The 24,413-nt window shown below is 36.7% G+C and overlaps 1 protein-coding gene across 2 annotated transcripts in view; it reads right to left on the bottom strand.

Annotated features, from left to right (window-relative positions):
- Positions 1 to 3,102: 3,102 nt before the first annotated feature.
- The window catches only part of ALCAM (activated leukocyte cell adhesion molecule), a 180,928-nt gene continuing 159,617 nt past the window's right edge, over positions 3,103 to 24,413 (bottom strand). The window contains exons 9-15 of one of the 2 annotated variants that reach the window (XM_058661824.1): positions 22,775 to 22,887; positions 21,471 to 21,606; positions 21,232 to 21,369; positions 18,249 to 18,377; positions 16,409 to 16,447; positions 16,000 to 16,117; positions 3,103 to 3,215 (exon numbers count right to left, since the gene is read on the bottom strand). In XM_058661824.1, coding sequence (XP_058517807.1) covers positions 3,128 to 3,215; positions 16,000 to 16,117; positions 16,409 to 16,447; positions 18,249 to 18,377; positions 21,232 to 21,369; positions 21,471 to 21,606; positions 22,775 to 22,887 — 761 coding nt within the window. In that variant the 3' untranslated portion in view covers positions 3,103 to 3,127. The remainder of the gene's footprint in view (positions 3,216 to 15,999; positions 16,118 to 16,408; positions 16,448 to 18,248; positions 18,378 to 21,231; positions 21,370 to 21,470; positions 21,607 to 22,774; positions 22,888 to 24,413) is intronic. The other variant, XM_058661825.1, reaches the window with a different exon arrangement.

Genomic DNA, 24,413 nt, shown 5'->3' with positions numbered 1-24,413 from the left:
CCCGTAATATTTTATACAGTGAGTCTAATAGAACATTTTATGCGTTTAATTCATACCAATGCACTACAGGAAGCTTGCATTAAACCGAGTCACTATTGCTTAGACAATAGACGGCTTGCAAATTCACAATAATGTGTGTCTATAAATAATGCAGAAGTGGCAAGCTATTATCCCCCTCTCCATTTGAGTTTAATCATCAATTACTTTTTCATTGCCTCCATAATCTTTTATTCCATAAGTGTAGAAAACAAACACCAGTTTTCCTTTTTCTTTCAAAGAACATAGTTCTATACCTGGAAAGCTGATATTCATTTTCTTTTCTTTAAGATAAGTTCTGGGATAAAAATGGCTGTGCAATATTCTCCCAGAAATCAGGCTTCTGCTTGAAAGAGCAAAGTTTAAAAGTCTAGTCACAAGTAGCTATTGGCCCATATCCAATCTACTTCAAAAAGTTCCATTTATACTACCACCCTAAAAAGTTCCTCAGGCATAAAACATGTTTATAAAGTTACAAATTTGAATGTAACTAAAGATACCTAGACATTTTATTATTACACTTTCATGTACTGCTTGATAAATTATGTACCAGTTAAAAACACTAAATTATCTCAAGGTGCATTCAATATCCGTAGCGTAGTTAACAAAAACACACACGAAAAAAATATATATTCTATATTCTGTGGAAAATAACACAGCTTTGATAATGGCCACTGTTAAAAATCTCCAATTCTGACTGATATCTTTATTTTTTTCTAAAGGAAATAGGTATAATTTTAAGGCAGTGGACAACCCAAAGGATTTAACACCAATTGTTAATTACAGTGATTTACATTGCTGTTTATGAACATGTGGATGTTACCCGTGATTTTTCCAAACTTTCTCTTACATATTGGCTTTTTTTTTTTTTTGGCAGAAAGTAATTTAATATCAAGTTCTCTAAAAAGGTAAACACTACCCAAATTCTTTGTTACAGCTGTCGGAATCAGCAAAACCATCAATATGGGAGTTCCATCACCAGGTGTGTGGGTTCACGAGTGCCTGTGATTTGCTGTGAGGGTCAGCTGGTGGCACACACACAGAATCAGCTGTGATGTTACTATCAGTCTGACTCTGGCTTCCCCTCCCTCGCAAATAAAACAACAGCAACAACAGTGTTGGAACAGGGCAATGTGTATGTACTGAGTCTTCACAAGCTGCCACCTTTGGGTTTCAGGTGCTTGTGAGAGAGTGTCGGGGGCATTGCTGATAGCAATCAGAATCAGAAATGTACCTGCTCAGATTATTCATATAAACAATTGAAATAAAAACGTTACATTATACATCAGATTAACAGCAACTCCCAGAACAAAGCTTACAGTGTATAAAAATAGCTACGTAAAAAATTTACATAAAAGGCGAACCAAAAAGAAATCCTCAGTGCAGACATTTACAGAAAAAGAAAAGTCAAACCAAACACAATATATGACCCATTATCATGGCTGCCAAAATTTCTTGTCACTGTTTGTGATTTCATTTCGTTGTTTTACTTGAGATAATTCTCTGAAATCCTGTGACAGCTTGGTAGAGTGAACTGCTTAGTACTTGAACCACAAATTGCTGTCAATGTCTTCGTTTATGTCATAAATACAATCCACGTTCATGCTTCAGTTGGTCTATATGTTTTTTTCTCTGCAACAATGAAAGAAATACAATTTAGATAAGTTACCATAGCAATCCTTTTCCACTCTCAATGGATGTTTTGTCCTAAAAGATACAGGAGTAATGTTATAGAAAGAACCTTTGATAAAACTCCATTGTTCCTGTAATATTAGGCATCATTGCACCCTTTTCTATATATAATAGATTGGAATTGTTGACTTTTTTTTTTTTTGGAGAAACTGTTTAATTCATGCTGAAAGTATGACTCTTTCTGTGAAGATATTTCATTTCTCTTTATGTTAAACATACATTCACCTTTTAAAACCATACTCTATGGTATTTGTTGTTAAGTTCTATTTATACTTAATAATTCATTGTATCTAATTTGGAAGAAAACAGAAGGTAAAAATCCATGTTTGCAAAGGAGTGGGAAGCAACCCTAGAGCCTGGGAAGGGACTCGCGTGCCTGCTGCCTCCGCAGCCTCAAGTGAAGGCAGATAAGCAGAATGCATTCAGCTTTGACCGCTTTCTCCCAACTTGAGAAATTGATTTTCATACTTTAGAAATAGATCTTAATTTCCAGGACATTTTTCTCTCTTGTGTGTATTCCTCCAGTTATTATTATTACACAGTCCTTATCCTTATCTGATATATAGCATTGATGGCCTAATCCTATTTTAATTTATGGTTTGTTTATAAGGAATCCAAGTAATATTGTAGCTGTTGATGTCCTTTTACATCACATTGGGAAGGCACAATAAGAAATATTCTCAAGGACAAGAAAAATGTGTCCAAATGCCTAGGCTGCTCGAATCTATGGAGCAGCAATGAACACAGACAGCTCAAACTGCAAGAATACCATGTGAACATCTGCTTTTTAAATTGTATTAAAAATCTCCAATCATATAGTTCTTATATATAAATATATATAATCAACAAACATTAGCACATATATTACATACACATACATATATGGATATATACATATACACTATCTATGACTATATGTGAGTGTATCTACATACAAAAAAGCCTGTCAACATTTTCATTGAAATGATTTGGGATATGTATAAATATATTCATATATTTCAAATGCCTGAATATAATTTTTAGATTTTTAAATTAGCCTCATTGTTATTTAAAATTTAATTTACTATTGTTATGGAACCCAAATGCTGATTCATACAATAAAGTTTCTACTCAGTAAAACTTATTATTAGAAACAAATGCTAACTGAGTGCTAAAATAATAACTTTTATTATTCAGAGGGTAATGTATTTGGGGCAAGCTACCTAGTGAGAATCCACCTGAAGGAAACTTTCTGAAACAGTGGTTATTTGCTTCATTATTCTCTTTTGTTTTTAATTATAAAGTGTGTTAATGTTAAGACTTTCCCTGTCCTCTCCAAGGACGTTTCACACATCCCTAGGAATTACATCTATAAACCTCAAATATCCTACTCACCTGGACAACTACTACAGACTCTCTCTTAGGCTTCCGTTTTATGATTGTTTTCTTCTAATTTTTTGTTTTCCTCCAAATTTCCTAGGTCCTTATTTACATGTTTTGATGCAGTCCTAGAAAAGAATTAAATAAACATCAAACATATTCACACACATTTATTTTCATATTATGTTTCTTTGAGGATTTTTTACAGGCAAGCCACTCAGGTGAATAAATGCATAGCTGTGATTCTAGACTGACCAAAAAACACATTGCAGAAAAATAAAAGTAGCTTCATTGTATCAAATATTTACCAGGAGAAAATAATATTTGGAACACTGACTATACATTCTTTGTTGCATCATGAATTTGGCTGAGTTGTTTTCTCTGCTCTCTCAGAGATAACTAATATTATTTACCTACCAGCATTCCATTGTGGGCAAAAATATCCCCCCAAATTTTAAAGCAGTTTCATTAAGACTATTTCCCTTTTGACATTCCTTATCATGGATCCCAGTTGATCCAGCACTATACTTCTCTGTTTACTGATTCTGTTTGAGCGTAGCAAAAGGAAGATTATAAAGAGACTCCATTTTAAGACAAAAATGGGTCGTGGAAGCTAGGGCCGCCTTTACATGATAGTTTTCAGATTGCCATCCGCAGACCAGTAGCATAATCCCCTGAGAAATTGACACTAATTCAGATTCTCAGAGCAGACACCAGAAATACCCACACAGAGACTCCACAGTCAAGAAGGCCCTTTGTGATTCGTAGTCTGCTAGATTGTGAAAGCTAATGCCTTAGTGGCAGTTGATTTTATGCCCAGTTTCTATCCTTCAAGAATTGAAACAAAGTGTGCTTAATCACACAAGAGAATTTCTTGTTTGGAGGATCAACTAGGAGAAATTAGATAAATGACAATTGTTATTTCCAGATGTGTGTCAATTCCTTCATATTTCCTCTCTATTTTTCTTTTTACTATCTCTTCTTTTCTCCCTCTCCTTCTGATACTGTTTTTCTCATGTCATCAACCATTGCTTGCCTCTGTTGGTGAGAGTCCTTACTGTTTTGGAGCACCAAAAGGATGGCAAATAAAAAGGTCAATAATCTATAGGCAAGTTCTTTTAAATAAAAGATGAAAATAATAAATGAAGCAGTAGCTACTATGGTGTGGGTTGGATTTTATTTTTGCACCTCCTTTGACCTGTGAGATAGGGAGAAAGTTATCTTTAGACTTAATATCTAAATTATTCTGTAACCTTAAGCTAAAGTATGGAGTATGCAGGGTCCTAGATATTGTAATCATGAAAAAACAAATTAAAAATTGTGTTTTATTAAACCTAACACTTATAACCAAATATAAATGGTAGGAAAAATACTGATATTTAAGCACACCTGAAAGTACAAAATGCAAGCAGAAAGTGTAAGAAACCCTTTGCATGGCTTTTCCTCTGAGTACACTTCCCAGTTCGGGAGTCTCCATGGACCAAGTAGAAGAAATGCTAGAAATCAGTGAAGGGTGTGGAGTGGGATTAGGGGGAATCTCAAGTGTTTGGGTCCCTGCACCCATGTAGGAGATCTGGAGGATCCTGGATCCTGGCTTCACATCAGCACATCTTGGGCTGTTGTGTTCATTTGGGGAGTGAACCAGTGATGAATGATTTTTCTGTATCTCCACTCTTTCTGTAATTCTGACATTCAAGTACATAAAATCAACATATGCTTATGAAATATTAGTATATATGTCTATATTAACTATAGTATACATGATATACTAAACTGGAAACTATTCAATGTCCATTAAGGAGAGGAGGTATTTAAAAGTGTAAGGTATTCTCACAGTTCAGTTTGGTTCATGAGATGAAAAAGAGAAACTGTTACTGTGAATCCATGTAGTACACATGGATGAATATTAAGAATGTTAAATGAACGAAATTGAATACGCCATATAGTTTCATTTATAAGAAGCTCAAGGCTAGGCAATGTTTAATGGGAAAGATTAGTATACTCATTGTTTAAGGAGGCAGGGATTTTGGGTCAGGAGGAGGAAAGCAACCACAGGGAATATTGGAGTATGGAATATGCTTCCTTGACTGGGGTAATGGTTGCCTCCCTCTGCCTGACCTCCCAATTTGCAAGCTGAAACATACCCCCACCCCAAGTGTGACAGTATTTGTAGGTGGGTCTTTGGGAAGTGGATGGGGTATAAAGGCGAAGCCCTGGTGCACTTATAATAAAGGGACTTCAGTTAGACTAATAAGCATGCCTGTGGTCACACAGTTATGAAGTAACAGGCCAGGATTCTATCTGTACCAGTTTGGCTCCAGAATCTAAGCCATGGCCTACAGTTACACATATATGCTAAGCCCTTTAGCATAAACACTGGGAAATGTACTTAATAGAAACATTTTCTGCTAGTGGAAGGCTGTGTGGTTTTTCGTTGTGCACGTCTAGTGTTTTATATATATTTTATTATAGGTTCACCACATTAGTTAATGAGTTTCTTCTGTTTTATCTGCTAAAAGCCTTTAAGCAATATTCTGAATACATTTTTTTGATTTTATTATTATTTTCTGATACAATTCCATAGGCTCTGGGATTTCCATACTCCCCTCCCTCTTCAAACCCCCTCCCCTACACTGATTTCCCCAATATTATTACAATAGCATAGTCCTTCATAAATGGTCATAAGCACATAATTCTGCTATTTAAGAGTATCCTGACATTGTAGGCATGGACAATGATAGACAGTCCAGCCCTCCTATTGTCAAGATATATTTCAGTTTCATCGGGAGTTCATCTTTTATCTGACAATAGAGATGAATATTGCATCGTATCCTCACATCTGGATACAGTTACACAGATATTATACATTCCCTTACATGAAAAGTCACAAAAATAAAAACAACAGGAAGAAAAACAGAAATTTGTAATGCCATGAAGTTAAATAACATGCTACTGAGTGAGTAAAGTGGTCCTGAAGAAATGAAAAAGAAAATTAAGAACCTTCTTGAAGAAAATGATACTAATGTATGACCTGTGAGTCAGTGAAGGATTTAATTTAAGGAAAAAAAAAAAAGACTGTTTTGAAGAAATGAAAGTAAAAACAAAAACATTGAAATCCATGAGATATAATTTGCGCTGATCTTCGTTGGTGAGATGTGTCTCCCGCAGGGTTTTGCTTTGTGATCCAGGCTACTAATCTATGACATTTGATTGATGAGTTTAATCCATTTACATTAGGATTACTATGAATAGGTGGTAATTCTGTTTTGTCATTTTGGCAATGGTTGTTTATTGTTTAATTTAGTGTTCTGGTGTCATTTAAATAGGATATTCTCCACATTTGTATTTGATTTTGTTAGGTGCTATTCCTTTTCTCTGTCAAGAGAACATCTTTAAGTATCATATTTAGAGCAGGTCTAGAAGAACCATATTTTTGAACTTTTCTTTACTGTGGAAGAATTTTACTTCATTTTTGAGCTTTTTGCTGTGTACGTTGTATTGGGCTGACAATTTTTGACCTTTACAATCTGGAACATGTCGCATCATTCTCTTCTGGCCTGTAGAGTTTCATCTGAGAGGTCAGCTGTGAGTCTGATTGGGGTTACTCTAAAAGCTAATTCATTTTTTTCTTTCATGCACATATTTCAGGATCTTTTCCTTATGTTCAACTGAAGAGAGCTTGATAATCATGTGTCATGGTGAAGATTGCTTTTGGTCATTCCCGTTGGGAGTTCTGTGCCCCTCCTGTATTCTGTTTCCCTAAAGTCTTTCTCCATATTAGGGAAGTTTTCATTTAATATTTCATTGAATACATCTTGAAATCCAGCTTCTCTTTCTGATTCTTGTGGAACTCCTATAGCTCTTATATTTGGCCTTTTAAAAGTGTCTCTTAATTCTTGGATTTTTTTTTTTTTTTTTTTTTTTGGCTTATGTCAACTGTTATTTCCAGCTTTTTGATTGTTTCCCTCTGTGGAAAGAAATATATTCCAGTTCTGAGATTTTTTTTTTTTTTTGCTTCATTCATTCTATTGTTGAGGCTTTTCACTGAGTTTTTAATTTGCTTCATTGTGTCCTTCATTTCTAATAATTCTGTTTGATTTTGTTTTAGAGTTGCTATTTTCTGTGTGACGTATTCCTTGGACTTCTGAATGTGCTTCTTGTTGTTGATAAGGAACGTCAGAACGAGTTTTCTGAATTCTGTATCCCCCATTTCCTTGATGTATTCCTCAGTAAACTCTGAGGTTGGCAAAGGCTTTGGCTCCTTTGCAGGGGAATCTTCAGTAATATTTATTATGCCTCTGTTTTTTTCCTTTTTCTCTTGGTCATTTTATTTCTGGTTATCAGGCTCTTCTCCTTAGGGCAGGTTTCTAAGCTGTGCCACCCAGAGGTCTACAGTTCAATTTTACTGATTGTATTTGAACCCTAGTTCTTCATTTAGCGTCACTGTACCACTCTTTCCAGTGAGTCTCATACCAGGGCTCCTGTGTTAGCCTTTTCTACCACAGTTTCTGTAGCCTCGGCTCCTGAATCACCACTCTGCACCTTCTGTGATCCTGTGCTGTGGCTGCACCATTGTCTGTACAACCGTTATCCCACTTCCTGTTCGAGCAGTTCCCAATATTAGAGAGACAAAAGGTATCCTAAATAACCAGGTTGTTGTTGGTGCTGATCTTGCTGGAACCTGCTAGCCATCAGGTCTGAGGGCTATCCAGATTTATTTTGGGTGGGACCTGTAAGATGCCAAAATCAGTACTATTTCCGCTATGAGACCAGTGCAATGCATTCAGCTGGAAATGAGTTCACTCTCAGTTTTGCACATGCACAGCTCACTGTCGTACCTCATCTAAAAGCCTTTGCCATTCTGTACAAAATGGTGCCTGATGTGCCACTGGTGGATTTCTGTATCTTTGGGCCATTAGATTTGGGGGCTACCCAAACCTATTTTGGGTGGAACCTGTAGGATGCCACATTGGTACTGTTTTCCCTGTGGGGCTGGTGCAGCACTCTAAGCAAAACATGTGTTTGCTCCCAGATCAGTGCATATACAGCTTGCTGTTTTTGTTTCAGTCCCATAGCTGTTGCCACATTATACAAAATGCCACCCAATGTGGCACTGCTGGGGATCTGGGCTGTGAAACCCACTTTGTTCTGCACCACCTGTGTGGCGTCTGCTGCTCTATCTGCTCCTGGTTGGCTCAAACAAACCAGCAGGACAAGCAGTTCTTTGCCTGGATTTACCTTCTGAGCTCCTGGTGAATGCCACTTAACACCTGGTTGACGGTGGAGCTATGGCCACTGGTGGAGTTCAGTTGCTGCTTGTTAACTGCCACTGGGGTATCTGGTCACTGCAACGCCACACCATTGTCACCACTCCTTCCCCATGTCCATGGGACTCTGGGTGCCCCTCTGCTCTTGGCCTGTCTGCTCCTATTTCCTGGGATCTGCTGTCTCTGCTTCAGCCTGACTAATGATTGTCCATGTGTTTAAGTGCAGGCCCCAGTCTCCCAAGGATTAACTCCACAGCTTAGCTTGTTTCTCAGAGGGTAACAGGATGAGCAATTTTGGCCTGATACATCTAGCCACTGGCTTAACCGCAAGTTCCTGCTTCCTATTTTGTCAAGTTATCTGCCAAGGGATTGGATAAACACTGGGAGGAACTCGAGGGATTTAGGGTGGCCACTAGAGGATTGGATAAATACTGGGAGGAACTCAAGGGATTTAGGGTGGCCACTAGAGGATTGGATAAACACTGGGAGGAACTCAAGGGATTTAGGGTGGCCACTACTGTGAGGAACTCGAAGGATTTAGAGTGGCTACTAGAGGATTGGATAAACCCTGGGAGGAGCTAGGCAGAGTATAAAAGAAAGCCTGCAGTTGCAATAAAGATCAATCTATCATTGATCGGCATTCGGTGTACTGCGTGTTGCCTTGTGTTGTCTCTCTGCGTTGTCTTTTTTGTAACCCTAGTCCCTCCGCTCGGCTCAGGGTACGTGGTGACGCGGGCGTTGCCAACATTTAAGTGTGCCCTTACCCTGTTCCACCATCTTACTCTTTCTCTGAATACTTTTTAAAAGATTTATTTTTTTATTTGAAAGACAGAATTACAGAGTAGGAAAGACAGAAAGCGAAAGCGAAAGAGATCCTCATCTACTCGTTCAGATTGCCACAACAGCCCGAGTGTGCTGATGCGAAGTCAGGAGCCAGGAGCCAGGAGCCTTCCTGGTGTCCCAGTGGGTGCAGAAGTACAAATACTTAAACCATCCTATGCTGTTCTCTAGGCAACAAGCAGGGAACTAGATGGGAGGTGGAGAGGCTGTGACTCACAATGCCTCCCATATGGAAAGCCAGTGCTGTAGGCAAAGAATTAGCTTGCTATACTGCAGCACTGGCTCCTGAATACTGCAGTCATAGCTTTCATACTGATGTGATAAAAACATACTTTTTGAGAATAAATGTCATTTTTAATTTTGGAAAATTTCAGAGATTTAAAAAATGATAAGAGATTAAAACTATGTGTAAAACTGACCGCAAACAATTTTTAAATCATTTGATTGCCAAAAGTTTCTTTAATCAATTAATTTGAGAGGCAAAGGCATTTGTATCGATTGACCGAGTAGGTTTAAATATAAATTATGACAGTTGTTTTCCTTAAAATTCCTTTATCATTGGCGCTTTTAGTAATTTTAATTTTAAGAGAAACTGTACATCAAGGAATCATACGTTAATGAGGTAAGCAACCCTCTTGTCTAATGTGTGAGACAGAGTACATATTGGGAACAGTGGCTCAGGTTTTCATCCTCAGGTGTCATGTCTGAGCTTCAAGATATTGGACATATCCCTTCCCCAAACAAAGTCTGTTCATCTGTGAGTAGGGGAACTGACAGGATGTACTCAAAGGCCTAGCATGAGGATACACTGAAAGTACCTGGCCCAGACACGTGAAAGTACCTGGCAGGAAGCAGGGATTTACCATACTGAAGGTGAGTGATAAAACTGACATCTAAGTCATAGAATTCAGTTCAAATCTAATTCCCCATATCATGTATTATTCCACAAGCTCAATGCTATAAAAGCCATAGAATTGCTTTCAAATAAGTTATAGAACATTTCAAAATGGTTTTAACTGACAGTTTTCCAATACATGCATTTGTTTTGTTATCATTTGGAAAGGAGTCTAGGGATTCTTCTACTGAAACTACCTTAGTATAACTTTAATTTAATAGTACTTTACTGGGAGGAAGGAAGAGGTAGACAATGTGAAGAAGGGTGAGTGGTCACAGCTGGTATATGACAACCGTGGTTAGCTACAGATAAAGAAGAAAGCCAAAACTCAGGTCAGCATGACTTGCAACACAAACAGAATGGCTATTCTAGCTCTGTGCCTAAGAATGCCCTTCTTTCACACACTGTATTAAAGGCAGGAAGGAAATAAAATTCAGAGTGGAAATTTTAAATACAAAGAATTCTTGGCAAGGTAGAAAAATATATTGGAAAGCATATGGGATTTAGAATAAGTGCTCGGGATTTATGATAACATGGGCAGGTTAATCCCTCTGAGATTCACATACCATGAAATGAGGTTAATTGTATGCACCACATTACACTGTTAGAGATATTACTAAAAGTTCCTTCTCTTGCATCCAAAAGAAAAAGTAAAGCAGGCATACATGCAGTGATACATGAAGAATCATTAAAAATGCGCCAAAAGTTGTCCACTAGCCTATATTTTCAATTTGTTCAACGGTGAGTCCTAACTCCCTTGTGTAGTCATATATTTGACTGTAAAGTGAGAATTGAATGGAAGATAGAATTCAGTTAAAGTCATCATTCTTAAAAGATTTTGTTCCATACAGCAAGAGTTAATGATGAGAAGGATGCTGAAAGGTTTCTAAGGTTTCAGTATTACAGATCCTCTTCAGCCAGTTTAGGAATCGCTCTCTTTTTTTGAGAGCACTGAAATAACAGCACCTCATATAGAACAGGGTTAATATAGAATATTTGCTATTTTAAGACTTTGAGATGATCTACATAAGTAGTCCTGAATGTCTAGCAAAATAAATCAAAAGGTTAAATACTTTTGGTGCAAAAACTTAGGAAGAGAGCTTCAAAACTTTACTGGAATGCATACTATAGAAAGCTATGCACAGATTTCCAAAAATTTTCTGAACAAAATAGACTTGTTTTTTAATCCCATTCTGTTAAACATTGTGAAGTACCTATTGTTAAGTAATAAATTTCTTGAAAAATAATTTTGCAGTCCTGTTGCAAAATATAAGCATCAATAGTAATATTTCCAAATATTTTACAATGAGTATTTTCAGATTATAAATATTTAGTTAATGCTGTCTCCCAATTTAGAGGAAAAAACCAAGGTGTTCAGTGTGTCTTAAGTGCTACCAATCCAGTAATCATGGTTTTGGTAAAGTCCTGAAGAAGTTTTTGGCTGTATCATATTGCTTTTATACAATTTTGTTATATTCAGTTTCTTTGAATTCTTGGTTCAAGTGTTTAGGAGAGAGAGAGAGAGAGGGAGGGAGGGAGGGAGGGAGAGAGAGAGAGAGAGAGAGAAAGAGATGGGATTGGCTAAACCTCAAGCCTCAAATGCCTCTAACAGCTAGGACTGGACTGGGCTACAGCAGCAGGCCAAGAACATAATCTAGGTGTCTCATGTGGATCAGAAGAAATCCAGCTGAGCCATTACTGCCACTTCAAGGTCTGTACACAAGATATATGGATTAACATTTAAGTTTATAAAGATAGAAAGTATTGTGGGATTGGGTTGGTGATAGAGTGGGAAAAAAAGGAAAATAATACTTTAAAAATCAGTGAATTTTTTCAATTCTTTAATGTGTTTCTCTGCATTACAAACAGAGCCATGGAGTGGCTTGCTATTTATATATAATAGTGCCAGTTGCCTGACTGTGTCATTACTTAACATGCATGGGAAATGATCAGAAACTTCTATTCTCATTATCCACACATTTTTGGTTTTTAAAACCTCTAGTGAGAAGTTACACGAATTAAAATAGCAAAGGTGTCAGGAATCCCCACTCAGTGAAAACAACTGATAACTATTTCTTGTTACACTTTCAATATTTAAAATAGATATAAATATGTAACTCCCATTTGTGAAATGGGCAAAGCCTATTAACAAACGTACTTGTAAATTTGTCTTTGAAACAAAGATGTTTTTCTTATCTTCTCTCAAAGTGTTTAAAAACAACCAAATGCAAAGAACTTTCTCTAAATATTGCTAACATTTTGCTGCTCTGATAGCTGTCTCACAAAAGCATCCTTAGAAATTCTTAAAAGGAAAGGTCTTATTAAAATTACATTTCTGTGGGCTTGGCGGCGTGGCCTAGCAGCTAAAGTCCTCGCCTTGCACGCACCAGGATCCCATGTGGGCACCGGTTCTAATCCTGGCAGCACCACTTCTCATCCAGCTCCCTGCTTGTGGCCTGGGAAAGCAGTCGAGGACGGCCCAAAGCTTTGGGACCCTGCACTTGCGTGGGAGACCCGGAAGAGGTTCCTGGCTCCTGGCTTTGGATCAGCACAGCACCGGCCGTTGCGGCTCGCTTGGGGAGTGAAAACATCGGACGGAGGATCTTCCTCTCTGTCTCTCCTCCTCTCTGTATATCTGACTTTGTAATGAAAATAAATACATCTTTTAAAAAAATTACATTTCTCTGGATGATTGGCTGAACGGGTTAAGAACATTAACTCATAGCTAAAACACTTTCTTATTTCAGAGAGCACAAGAAGGGAATGAACCAATGGGATGCAAAGCAACAAGCAAATCTGAAGTACTGCAAACATTCTTAATGAAAATCCTCTGGTGTTTTCTATGACAATTGTCCTTTATCACTTTGATTACAGATAATACTATCAAGAGTAATACACTTTCAAAGAATAACAACTATTTAGATGAATGTTTAAGCCTAAAGTTGAAAGTTGAACTTAATTTAATGAGATTCTTTATAGAAAATACTTGAGGCTTTAAACAAAAGACATTATGAAGATATGTACTCAGCATTTATTTATGGGCCACTATAATAGCTTATGAAATTAGGAACCACCAGTAACTTACCTACCTACCTACCTACACACACACACACACACACACACACACACACACACACACACACACACACATCCATATACTTCTTTTTATTTTATTTTATTTTTTGTTGTTTTTTTTTTTACTTCTTTTTAAATGGAAGAACAAATGGTGTTTGCTGAGCATCTGATCGTTGCAATAGAATAATTTAAAATCAAAATTGCCTCAAGAATTTAGCATGAACTTAACCATAATGTGGAGTGCCACAGTTTGTTTCTCAGTTTTCAGAATAAAGGGTAACATTATTTCCATTCTCGTAAGAACCAAACTTACCATGTAGTACATCAGAAATCCCAATACAAATACGCTAGAGTATGAAGTCGTTAAAATTGGTAATGCCTTATGATGGTTATACAGAGAGATAGGATTTTGATCATCAGGAAACTTATAGAACAGAATGAAAATTTTCTGAAATTTACATGTTTGGCTCTGGGAAATCTATTTCTTTTCTATACATGGCATAGGCAAGCTGTTAAATTTTCCATAATTCAACAGACACAAATTCATATGATATGTTTGTAGACAAAATGCTTACTAAACAAAAGAATATGTTTGCTGCCAACTATGACAGTTAATTGCAAATACCAACTTGACTAATCGTGTGAAATCCAGAGATCTGGTCAAGCATTTTTCTGGGTGCAGTTACAAGGGTGCTCCTGAATGTACTGACATTAGAACAGGGAGAAGGAGTAAAGCAGATTGTTCGGCCTGACGTGAGTAGTCTTCACTGAAACTTCCGAAGCTCTAACTGGTGGTAGGGGAAGGCTTAATAAACGGAACTCTCACTTGCTCACCTGAGCTGAGACATTGTTTTTCACTGCCTTAGCTCTTGGACTGAAATACCAGCTCCTCAAGAGACTCGAACCTTTTGAGTTTCAGACTGGATTTAACATCATCAGATTTCTTGGGTCTCAAGGATTTGGACAGAGACTGGAGCTATATAACAGCTCTCCCTGTGTCTTTGGCTTTTTGAACATAAACACTGAAATTTTTCCACTCTGTAATGATGTGACTCTATTACTTATCATAATTTTTCTTTACACATATGTGCATCAGTCTGATTCTCTGTTGAACACTGATTAACACTCCAAGACTGGGGAGTGATGTGCAAGGCCAGGAGTGACTGTTCCCTTCTGTGAGGATGGAGCTCATGTATGCTGATCACATCAAGCAGTAAGAAACGTTTTATATATACATTAAAAGAACGTGCTAGTGATTAGAAATGAAGATTCTAGAATACTCTTAATTTCAATCAAATAGCAATTAGTCTGTTACAAACTGTACAACCTTCAGAAAGTCATGAACACAGTCTCGGTCTCAAATTTTTCAGGTGTGAAACATAAAAAAGATATCAGCTTCATAGATATGCTTTGAGAATAAATCTGTTTTATACACCCCTTTCTTGTTATGTGACTAAAATCTCTGAGTTACTGTTTCATTAGAATCAACACCATTATGGGATGAGATCATAGATCCTGTATTGAGTCTTCTTTTTCTTTTAATTTTATTTTTAATTTTCAGGGGAGGTTCACAAAAATGAATATATCAATGAAATAAAACATGTAAGTCTGAAGTTGCTTCTAGTTACAGCTGTCTCAATGCAAATATCAGTTCTCTCATGCTTAAAAGAAGGGGAGCAGGTTTTAAGCCCATGTTTGAAATCATAATACTTCTGAAGAATTCCCAATAAAACTTTTGAAAAATGGAAATCCTAGAAACTCCACTTCTATCAAAAGCCATCCTAATCTAGGGTTGGAAGTGGGGTGATTTGTAAGTATTTGGCATGTATGTATATTAAACTCTGTATTCATTCATCAAAACATTATAAAATATTCTTACATGGTTTTTTCAGTTAATATTGTCTACACTATTATACGACTAAAATTTTTAAAAAGATTTTTAGTTCTTAAAATTCTGTTTGATAGAGAGGGAGAAAGAGAGCATGCAAGAAAATGCCTATCCCTCAGCTCACCAGCCTAAATTTTTGCAAAGGCAGATGCTGAGTCAGAGAAGTTGGAAGCTAGGAACTCAGTTCAGGTTTCCCCAGTGTGTGGCAGTGACCCAATTACTGGAACCATCACTTGGTGCCTTCCATTGTACACAATAACAGAAAACTGAACTCCAGAGCTGAACTGAGACTTAAACTGCAGCACTGCAATATGGAATAGGCATCCCAAGCAACAGATTGACTAATAAACCAAACACATACTCCAATCAATTTTTAATCTTACGTCATTGAAGCATTTTAAAGTAACCTTTGTACTTCATCTAATCTGTTTTTTTTTCTAAAATTTTAAGCCAAAAATAATCACGCATACCTCTCTGAAATATGTTTGTATTTACGGTAAAATTATATAACTAGAAAGGTAGGAATGACAAGATCCTCCTACTTTATTAACAGTTTTATTTCTGGCCTTGTTCACGCAAACACACTTGGAAAATCTCACTAGGGGGTATTAAAAGCTTCCCATTAATATTCTCATCAACCTCAACCAAAAGATTCAGAGTGGTTGCTATTTAGGCAGTATATAATCTTAAAAACATCAAAATAGGTGCTGAAAAACTCAAGTAGTTGGACTTCAGACTATTGGTATGGAACCCAACACAGACACATGTGAAATCAAACCCTTGTCTATGTCCTGGATGTTGGCAGTGTGGCTTCTGTGAGCTGAAATAACATATAACTCCCTGACTTGGGAGATACACCTTACTTAATAAAGAAATCACAAGCACAAGAAGAGTGAGCATAATTAACACAAAGTAATTTCAGTGAGAGGTTATTTTTCATGACTTACTTCGATTTCTTCATGTAGAGCCAGTAGACAACACCAGCAACAAGGGCAGCCAGGAGGAGACCAACGACAATTCCCACAATTAGTTTTGCCTGATCATTCACCTTTTCTCTGTTTTCATCTATAACAAAAAAGAAAATCCCATGCAACTACAGACAATGCCAAGAATTACAGAAAGATAGAAATAAATCTAGTGATTATTTATCAATAGTGACTAAAGCTCACTACTGTGATTGACATGCAAAGTGTGATTTTAAAGAGCAAAATTTTAGCATTCTTACTATCTTGTCTCATTCGACATTTTAATTCAAGTAGAAATTGGGGACAGCTGAGAAAATTACTTGTCTCATGACAGACGCTGCATAAGTCTGGAGCTGATAGTCAAGGAGAAAGTCGGCAGCATGGTACCTACCACTTATCTCGTCTGCCTCATCGTGTTCTGGAATACTTACTGAAATGAAAAATGTTAATATGAAATTAAAAACAAAACTTGTTGATATATGAAAGTCACCTTTCCCATTATAGTATGATGTTATAATACTCAAAGATAAAATAGCTATTTTACAGCTAAGGGTAAAAAAAAAAATCGCAATTAACTGAGCACGAACTTCCCTATAAAAAAATTAAATATGCTTAAGGCAAAAGAGTAGTTAGAATACAAAAGTATTAATCTACCATAGAAAATTTTACAACTGACAAGCTATATTATTCATCTGAAATCCATAACAATCTATCTATCCACTATCTAGTACTTTTCAGCAATACTTCTTTAACCAGAAAAACAAGTTGGCACCAAAGAAGTCTATGATTTGGTGTTTCTCACCTTTACTTGTCTCAAAATAAGACAATTCATTTTCATTTTTACTATCAAGGACATTCCATAGAGAGGTTCACAAAGCAACTGCAGCTGGAGTTAAAATTAAGGAGGCCTTAGAGATTCAGAAGCAATATGCAATGTTCTCAAAAGCCCTCCAAATGAGTGACGCTGCCATGCCTGTTGGTCTCTTTAAAATTCACGGTTATCGTAGATTTTACGTCATATTAACCTACATGCTTTTTTTCAGAGCGAATGGGTCTACATCAGATCTGCTGTGATGTACAATTAAATCTCTCCTTAAATACACTAAATTGTAATCTTGGGAGGTGCTCACTGTATTTGAAAATGGCTCTATGTGCTCAAGCTTTGCATTACCTAGAAAACTGAAGTACCTCAATTGGTTAGAATAAAAATAGGTCTGTCTTCAGGAAAGAAAAGGATGGGTTCTCTTGATAGGCAGGGCAAACCAATACTAGTGGAATTGCATTGTGAGAAGTCACTGCTCCTATTTTAGAATTAAATTTATTTGGCCCTTCTGTAAATCCATCAGGCCTTTCCAGTCCAGTCGTGATCTATTCTGTACCATCATCTTTAGACAATTAACAGTGCTTGATGACGTGACATTCAGTATTCTGATGGAGCGAAGGATGAAAGTTGGGTAGATCAGTTAGCATCCTGTCCAGCAAAGAACCTCACTCTAGGGCAGCCCTGATTTAACGTAGATACAGCACCAGGAACAAAAAACGAACTGAAGATAAAAGTTAATTTCACTTTAAATCACAACTGTTTCCATCAGAAGCTACTATCAGAAAATATGTGTAAAACTGATCTCAGTAATGGCAAGTTTATTTCACTTTCTCCAAGATAAGTTCATTTATCTATTTTTTTTTGGCCATGATTCAAATATTATATAAGAAAGGACCAATTTTAAAGCTAGATTTTATGAATTTTAGTATCAATTCTAATAGTACTGTGTGAAATGACTAAGATTTCCATATTTCTCTTCAAAATAAAACTAGCAAAATTACCATAAAAATGGAATGCAACATAGTAGCTTAAGGATCTACCAATCTTTGTACTATTACAAAAATATTCTAAGACAGACTGACTTATCTCTACTCTGACCACAAAGCAAGGATTAGATAAGAGCAGCCTCTTTCCTGTTCTCTCTTGTTGGGAATCATTCTTGGATTGGGTAAAGTGTCTCCTTTATAAATGTGAGATGATTTAACTGTCAAGACAAGGATAGCACAAGTATGGCAGCCAGAAAAAAAAAAAAAAAAAGAAAAGAAAAGAACCTCATGATGATGATATCAAATGTAAAAAAATAAAACTTACCATAATGCAGTACAGGAAGATGGAACTGAAGATTTTAAACTAATGAAGAAAAACTTCAACTTGTCTTACTTTTTAATGCCAGAAATGAAATACTCACTAGCAGAGACATTCAAGGAGTTTACTGTTCTCTCCAGCTGGTTTTCTGCTGCACAAGTTAATGTAACATTCTCTTCAGGAGAAATGATAATTTTACTATAATACCTGCCATTGATGTAAGGAGATTCCTCTGTCTGGAAGAAGAAGGAAGATGAGTTTAGGAATAAACATAGGAAATAGTAACATGTAACAAACTATGTAATGAAATAGGATCAATGTAGTTCTCTGTAGCGCAGGTGGGAGTTTTTGTGTATGTGCACTGTCTGTTTATATCTAGAGCAGGTAAGAAAAAAATTAATAAAATCCAAATGGAGATTACTTTTGTTTCAACTGTGACTTCTTTTTTTCTTTTCAAGATTTATTTATTATTTTTATTGGAAAGTCATATTTACAGAGAGAAGGAGAGACAGAAAGATTTTCCATCTGCTAGTTCACTCCCCAGGTGGCTGCCAACGGCCAGAACTGAGTCGATCCAAAGCAAGCAACAAGGAGTTTATTTTGGCTTCCCCACAGAGGTGCAATGCTTGTCCCAAGGCTTTATGCCAGCCTCCATTACTTTCCCAGATCACAAATAGGAAGCTGGAATGCAAGCGGAGCACCTGGGACATGAACTGACACTGATACTGGATCCCAGTGCATGCAAGGAAAGGAATAGTCCCTAGGCTATGCCAGGCCCTCAGTTGGGACTTCTAACATTAAGTTAACTTTTAACAGATACACAGGTTTTCTAAATATTTTGTTATGATGGTACCTGCCTCAAAAAAATTAGGTAGTCATTATCTAATTATCTCTTTCCCTCAACTAACTTAGGAATAATTATCTATGAATTTACTGCTTCTCTCCATAGGAGTTAATTCCTTCATCTTGAATCATTACATGTAAGAGTATAGATATAGATATAGATATAGATATAGATATAGATATAGATATAGATAGATATATAATTTTTTTCCTCCATTGGCAAATGAAGTTAACTTTTTTGTGTGCTAAATACAGAGGATGGAGTCTTCTTAGTTACTTGTAAATCTGATTTTTGTGACATGTTAAGAAGGACAATCACTATAATCAATTTCTTAAAACACAAGACACCGCAGTTTAATCTCATCACCCAGAATTTGATTCCAAAATTTTACAGGGCTGAAGCAAGTATGTATTTGTCCTATTTGGTCAGTCATTTTTACACAGCAAGTCCTATGCAACTGTCTACTTGGCTTGTGCTCAGCTACACTCAATGCACCTTGAGAACAAAGATGAGATGCCTTCTAGTTCCTGGGGAGTGTAGGAAACATATAGATATCACATGGTTATAAAATGATAGATTTACCATGTGTTTCAGGAAGTAACAAATAAAAGATCACGGATAGATCAGTACAAACTTAGAACAAGAAAAACAACATATTGCCTAATTGGTCAGAATCAATCCTTCTCCTTTACAAACAAGAATGGAATTATTATTTCTGTGCTCATGGAAGTTCACCTGTTACTTCTTCCCTGCCTCCTAGGGTTTTTCATGGAATTTCTAAGACTGTTTTTGTTACTTTGTTCTAATAAGGTACATTTACTTATTTCTGGGATAGTCTTTTAAATCTTTGCATCCTTCCACATTTCACACATTTGCTGTGTGCTTTTTTTTCCCTCTCTCTATTTCCTAAGCCTCTATTACCAGTCCTTGACGGATCCTGTTTGCAGCACTTATCACTTAATTGAACCAGAGAGCAAAAAGGATGCAGTAGAAAAGAAAGTTTTTTGCGTTTTTAGCATTTGATGCTAAAAAATAAATCCTTACACTGTCAGCATTTCCAGTGGTTTAGATATTTAAACCAAGAAACTTCATTTTCTTTAGCTTTGAAGCCACCCAGAGCCTCTGTGGTTTCCTCTGGCATGGTCTCCTCTTCACACATCCCATCATACCTGAACAAGTCAGGAGTCCTTTGCAACCTGTGTCATGGCTCCTTTAAGGGTCTCCCATACCCGAAATCATGGATATATGTAAATGTTAGCCATAGGGGAAGGGACCAAAATCCACTTTGCTGTACGAATCTATTTTACCTAAGCTGAACTGTGACCCAGTTTCCTGGACAGAGGATGACTGGTGTTTGCTAGTGTTTGCTTTACACACATCTCAAATTTCAACTGGATCTAAAGTTGGGAGGAAGGCAGAACAGAAGTAATGAAATAGTCCAATGACACCTCTAGGTGCTGCTAAAATTTTTCGTTATTTCTTCTAAGAGAGGATGTGAAGAGCACAGCAGACAAATGGAAATTAAGAAGTAGATTAGCAACTCAAGCATATATCGATAATCTGGCAGAATCAACAGTTCTGAAATCATACTAACAAGGCACATAATCTCAGCTTTTATTATTTCTTCTTTGTTTTAAAGACAATATTAGTAGAAAATTACTTATACTTTCTTAAGATCTTAGGCCTTTACTAGGACTAAAATGTCCTGAAGAGTTAAACATATTAAGGCTTGATCAAATCTTCCTTTGCTTAGAAAAGCATGGCCTAAATATACTTCTTATTCTGGCTAGAATTCTATCACAAGCAAATGGAGACAAATGTGTCCCTGTGCCTGTGTTCCTCCCCACACTCAGGGGTCAGTTCAGGAAGAGATGTCCTTCTCTGTGCATAGGAAGGCAAAGTAATGGCATCTGCTTACATCCCTGTGTGTCAGTTTATCAAATAGGTAAGTATTCACTTTAGTACCTGAAGCATTCCAGTGTTAGAAGATAACAACCATGGAAAAACACCAAATTTACATTCCTTTAAAAACAGACAGGAGTTCCTTCACTCTGCACAGAATTTGCAATTAAAATTTCTCTTTGAGCCATGTCCTTTCTTTGGGACAATTAATAAGTTAGCAAGACCTTCCTCAAAAGAATCTATTATAAATTTAAAGCAGTAACCAATCCTTCTGTAGTTTAGGCACCTAAATAAAACCTTCCATCGGACCAAGTGCAGCACACAACAAAAAGACAAATACTTGCTTGGTTTATGACGCTTCCACTGCCGGTAATGGTCCACTGTATGGCTGGCTTTGGAAAACCCTCCACATGGCAGATTATTGTTTTAGATAGTCCACTGGGATCAGTTTTCTTTGTCATTTTGATTTGAGGTTTTCCTATAATATCATTACAATTAAAATACAATGTTGAACCATGCTCATTAAAGAGACTTTTTTTTTCTCAAAGAAAAATTTGTATTGGTGAGAAATATATTTACCTTCTACAATGAGAGTCAATGACTCTCTTTTCTTTAGTCCTTCAACTTCTTGCAGAGCAGTTTCACAGACATAATTTCCAGCATCCTGATACTGGAGACTGGAAAACGATGGACTAGATCGAAGCTTGATATTGTCCTGATTAAGTAAAAGTGAAAGCGAGTCAGATGGCATGATAATAAAAATTGTTTTTTAAAGTAAGACTAAAATTAATCCAATGGGTGAATCAAAAAATTTTGCTTAAGTTTAGAGGTTTCCCAAAATAGATTCTTTTTCAGTTTTAGAACCAGACATAGCAGAATCTTAATTTCAAATTCTATTACTGAATTTATAAGTTGGAACAAGTACATAAACTCCTCTGACTTAATTTTCTTTGTGAAATAGGGAACCATTTTGCCACACAGAATTTTCAGTAAGATTTAATTGTATAAAGAATGTACCATAGTTACATTAAAAAAGAGTTCTCAATTGAGAGATCCTGCTAACTGCAGTTGATGGAGATGACCTGGATTGCCACATATGGAGACTTAAGTTTCTAAATCACTGATGGGTGTAACAAATGTTACCAATACCGAAGATCCATTACAGAGCCATGGAAATCATGATCAGAATGAATTTTTAATTTGTTTTAAATATTTAAATACAGATTTGATCGAAAGGCAGAGTGACAGAGAGGGCGAAGAGAAACAGTCACAGAGAGAGAGAGAGATTCCATTTGCTGGTTCAGTTTCCAGATCTCAGAAAGAGCCAGGGCTCTGTGAGGTAGGAGGCAGGATTCAGGAGCTCATCCTGTGTGCGTAGCAGGAATCCATGGACTGTCACCTGCCAGGTACATCAGCAGGGAGCAGAATGAGAAGTTGAAAGCAGCTAGGGTTCAAATTGACAAGGAGGAGAAAGGGCCACTTTTGGCTGTCAAACTACATCATGAATAATAAATGACCTAGGGTTTCACAGGGTTGATATAAGAATCATGTGAGCCTAATGTGATCTAAAAACACATTGTAGATTGATAAGCTCTAACATGCATATCTGCATGTGTGTGTGTGCTCATGTATAAATTAAACAGTATACACATACAATTAAAGCAATAGTCCAAAAGAAAACATCAGCCATGGATGCCACACTGGTACTGAGTACCTCAAAAGTTTTCATGTAATTTGTTTTGATATTACAATGAAAAAGAGAGACAGCCTAAGTCTGGGTGTATTGTTGGTGAACACATACATTTGAATACAACATACAATAAAAAGAAAATCTAAAAGGAAGTCAGCTCAAATATTAGTAGAGTACCAAACTTATTACTTACTTTCATCCACACCACAGTTGCATTTCTACTTGCAGATATTGTGCAGGACACGGGCAGGGCATCACCAATCTGCTTGGTTACTTCCCCACTTGGGTTTAAGGACAAATCCAAATCTGCGAAGCAGAAAACCTACTTGAAATGCAAACTCGAAGAAAGTAAGACAGTCAAAATACATTGGAGATGAAAAGACAAAAGGAAAAATCCTTCTCACTGCACTTGAACATTTAGAACTGATTTATGTGACTAAAATAAGTGAACTGGAGCATAATCAGCCTGGAGTTTCAAGCCAGCTTTGAGACCAGTTGGGTGAATCAATGGACAATCTAATTGAACATGCATTTATTTGCAGTTAACACCACTGATGTTTTGAGTGCAAATAAATAATTCCCTAGGGTCTATTGCCATAAAGAAAATATTCTTCAATCACTTCTGAAAGAAAATAAAAATGCTGACTAGATAAATATTATAAAAAGAGTTGTTACAGCCGAAAGTCAGAAAATCCAGTATATTTAGACAGCAAGTGATAAACTGAAAAACCATAAGATAGTTTAGGTGTTTCCTCAAAAGAAAATTGGCTGTGTTATTATTTTTTAAAACTACTATTTCATTTCTCACATAGTTACAATTTCAGCTGATCTCTTGTGAAGTATACTATCAGCAGATACTATTTTTAAAAAAAGCAGCACAAAGCCATTTAAGATGGCTTTCATATGGCAAATATTTTTTCTAAAGATCTTATGCTTCAGTATGAGCTGTATGTAGAAAGTCCAATTCCATGAAACGCATAATAACTGTATAGCTACTCCACCCCAAGCACTGATGGGAGATACAGAAATGAATAATGAGGTTACAATTTAATGTTGTAGAGGCTATATACACTCAACTGACTATTATAAATATAGTCCCTATGAAATAGGAACCTAATTTCAAACCTAGTACAGCCTGCCAGCTCAGTAAATATTCGCTGAAATATGCAGGGTTACAAACACAGGTTCAAACAAACACTTACGGGAGTATAGAAAACAGAGGCAGACTGATTTTCAAAACAATAATAAATGCTCTGTATAGGAGACTATATATGTAGGTGTGCCCGATGAGTGAAGATGAAGGGCATACTTTTGCCACGTAAGCGAAGAGTAGGAGTTGAAAAAGTTCTGCAGATTCCACAATGATGAGGAGTCTAGTATGAGTGATGACAACTTATAGAATGTAAAAATCATTGAATTAATTGAGGCCACATTGGAAGTTGGGATTTCATTCTATTGGATGGAATAAGTCATTAAACTCTATTTTCCCCTTTATAAAGGATTTTTTAAAATTTTTTATTGGAAAATCAGATATACAGAGAGAAAGAGAGACAGAGAGGAAGATCTCCTATCCACTGGTTCACCATCCAAGCAGCTGCAATGGGCCTGAGCAGAGCCGATCCACAGCCAGGAGCCAGGAGTTTCTTTCAGGTCTCCCATACTAGCGCAGGGTCCCAAGACTTTGGGCTGTCCTCTGCTGCTTTCCCAGACCACAGGCAAGGAGCTGGATGGGAAGCAGGATCACTGGGATAGAAACCGGCGCCCATACGGGACCCTAGGCATGCAAGATGAGGACTTTAGCCACTAGGCTACCATGCCAGGCCCTCTATTTT

Source organism: Ochotona princeps, chromosome 3, assembly GCF_030435755.1.
Source record: "Ochotona princeps isolate mOchPri1 chromosome 3, mOchPri1.hap1, whole genome shotgun sequence".
Lineage (NCBI taxonomy): Eukaryota > Metazoa > Chordata > Mammalia > Lagomorpha > Ochotonidae > Ochotona > Ochotona princeps.
This window is presented reverse-complemented; position numbering and strand designations above follow the sequence as displayed.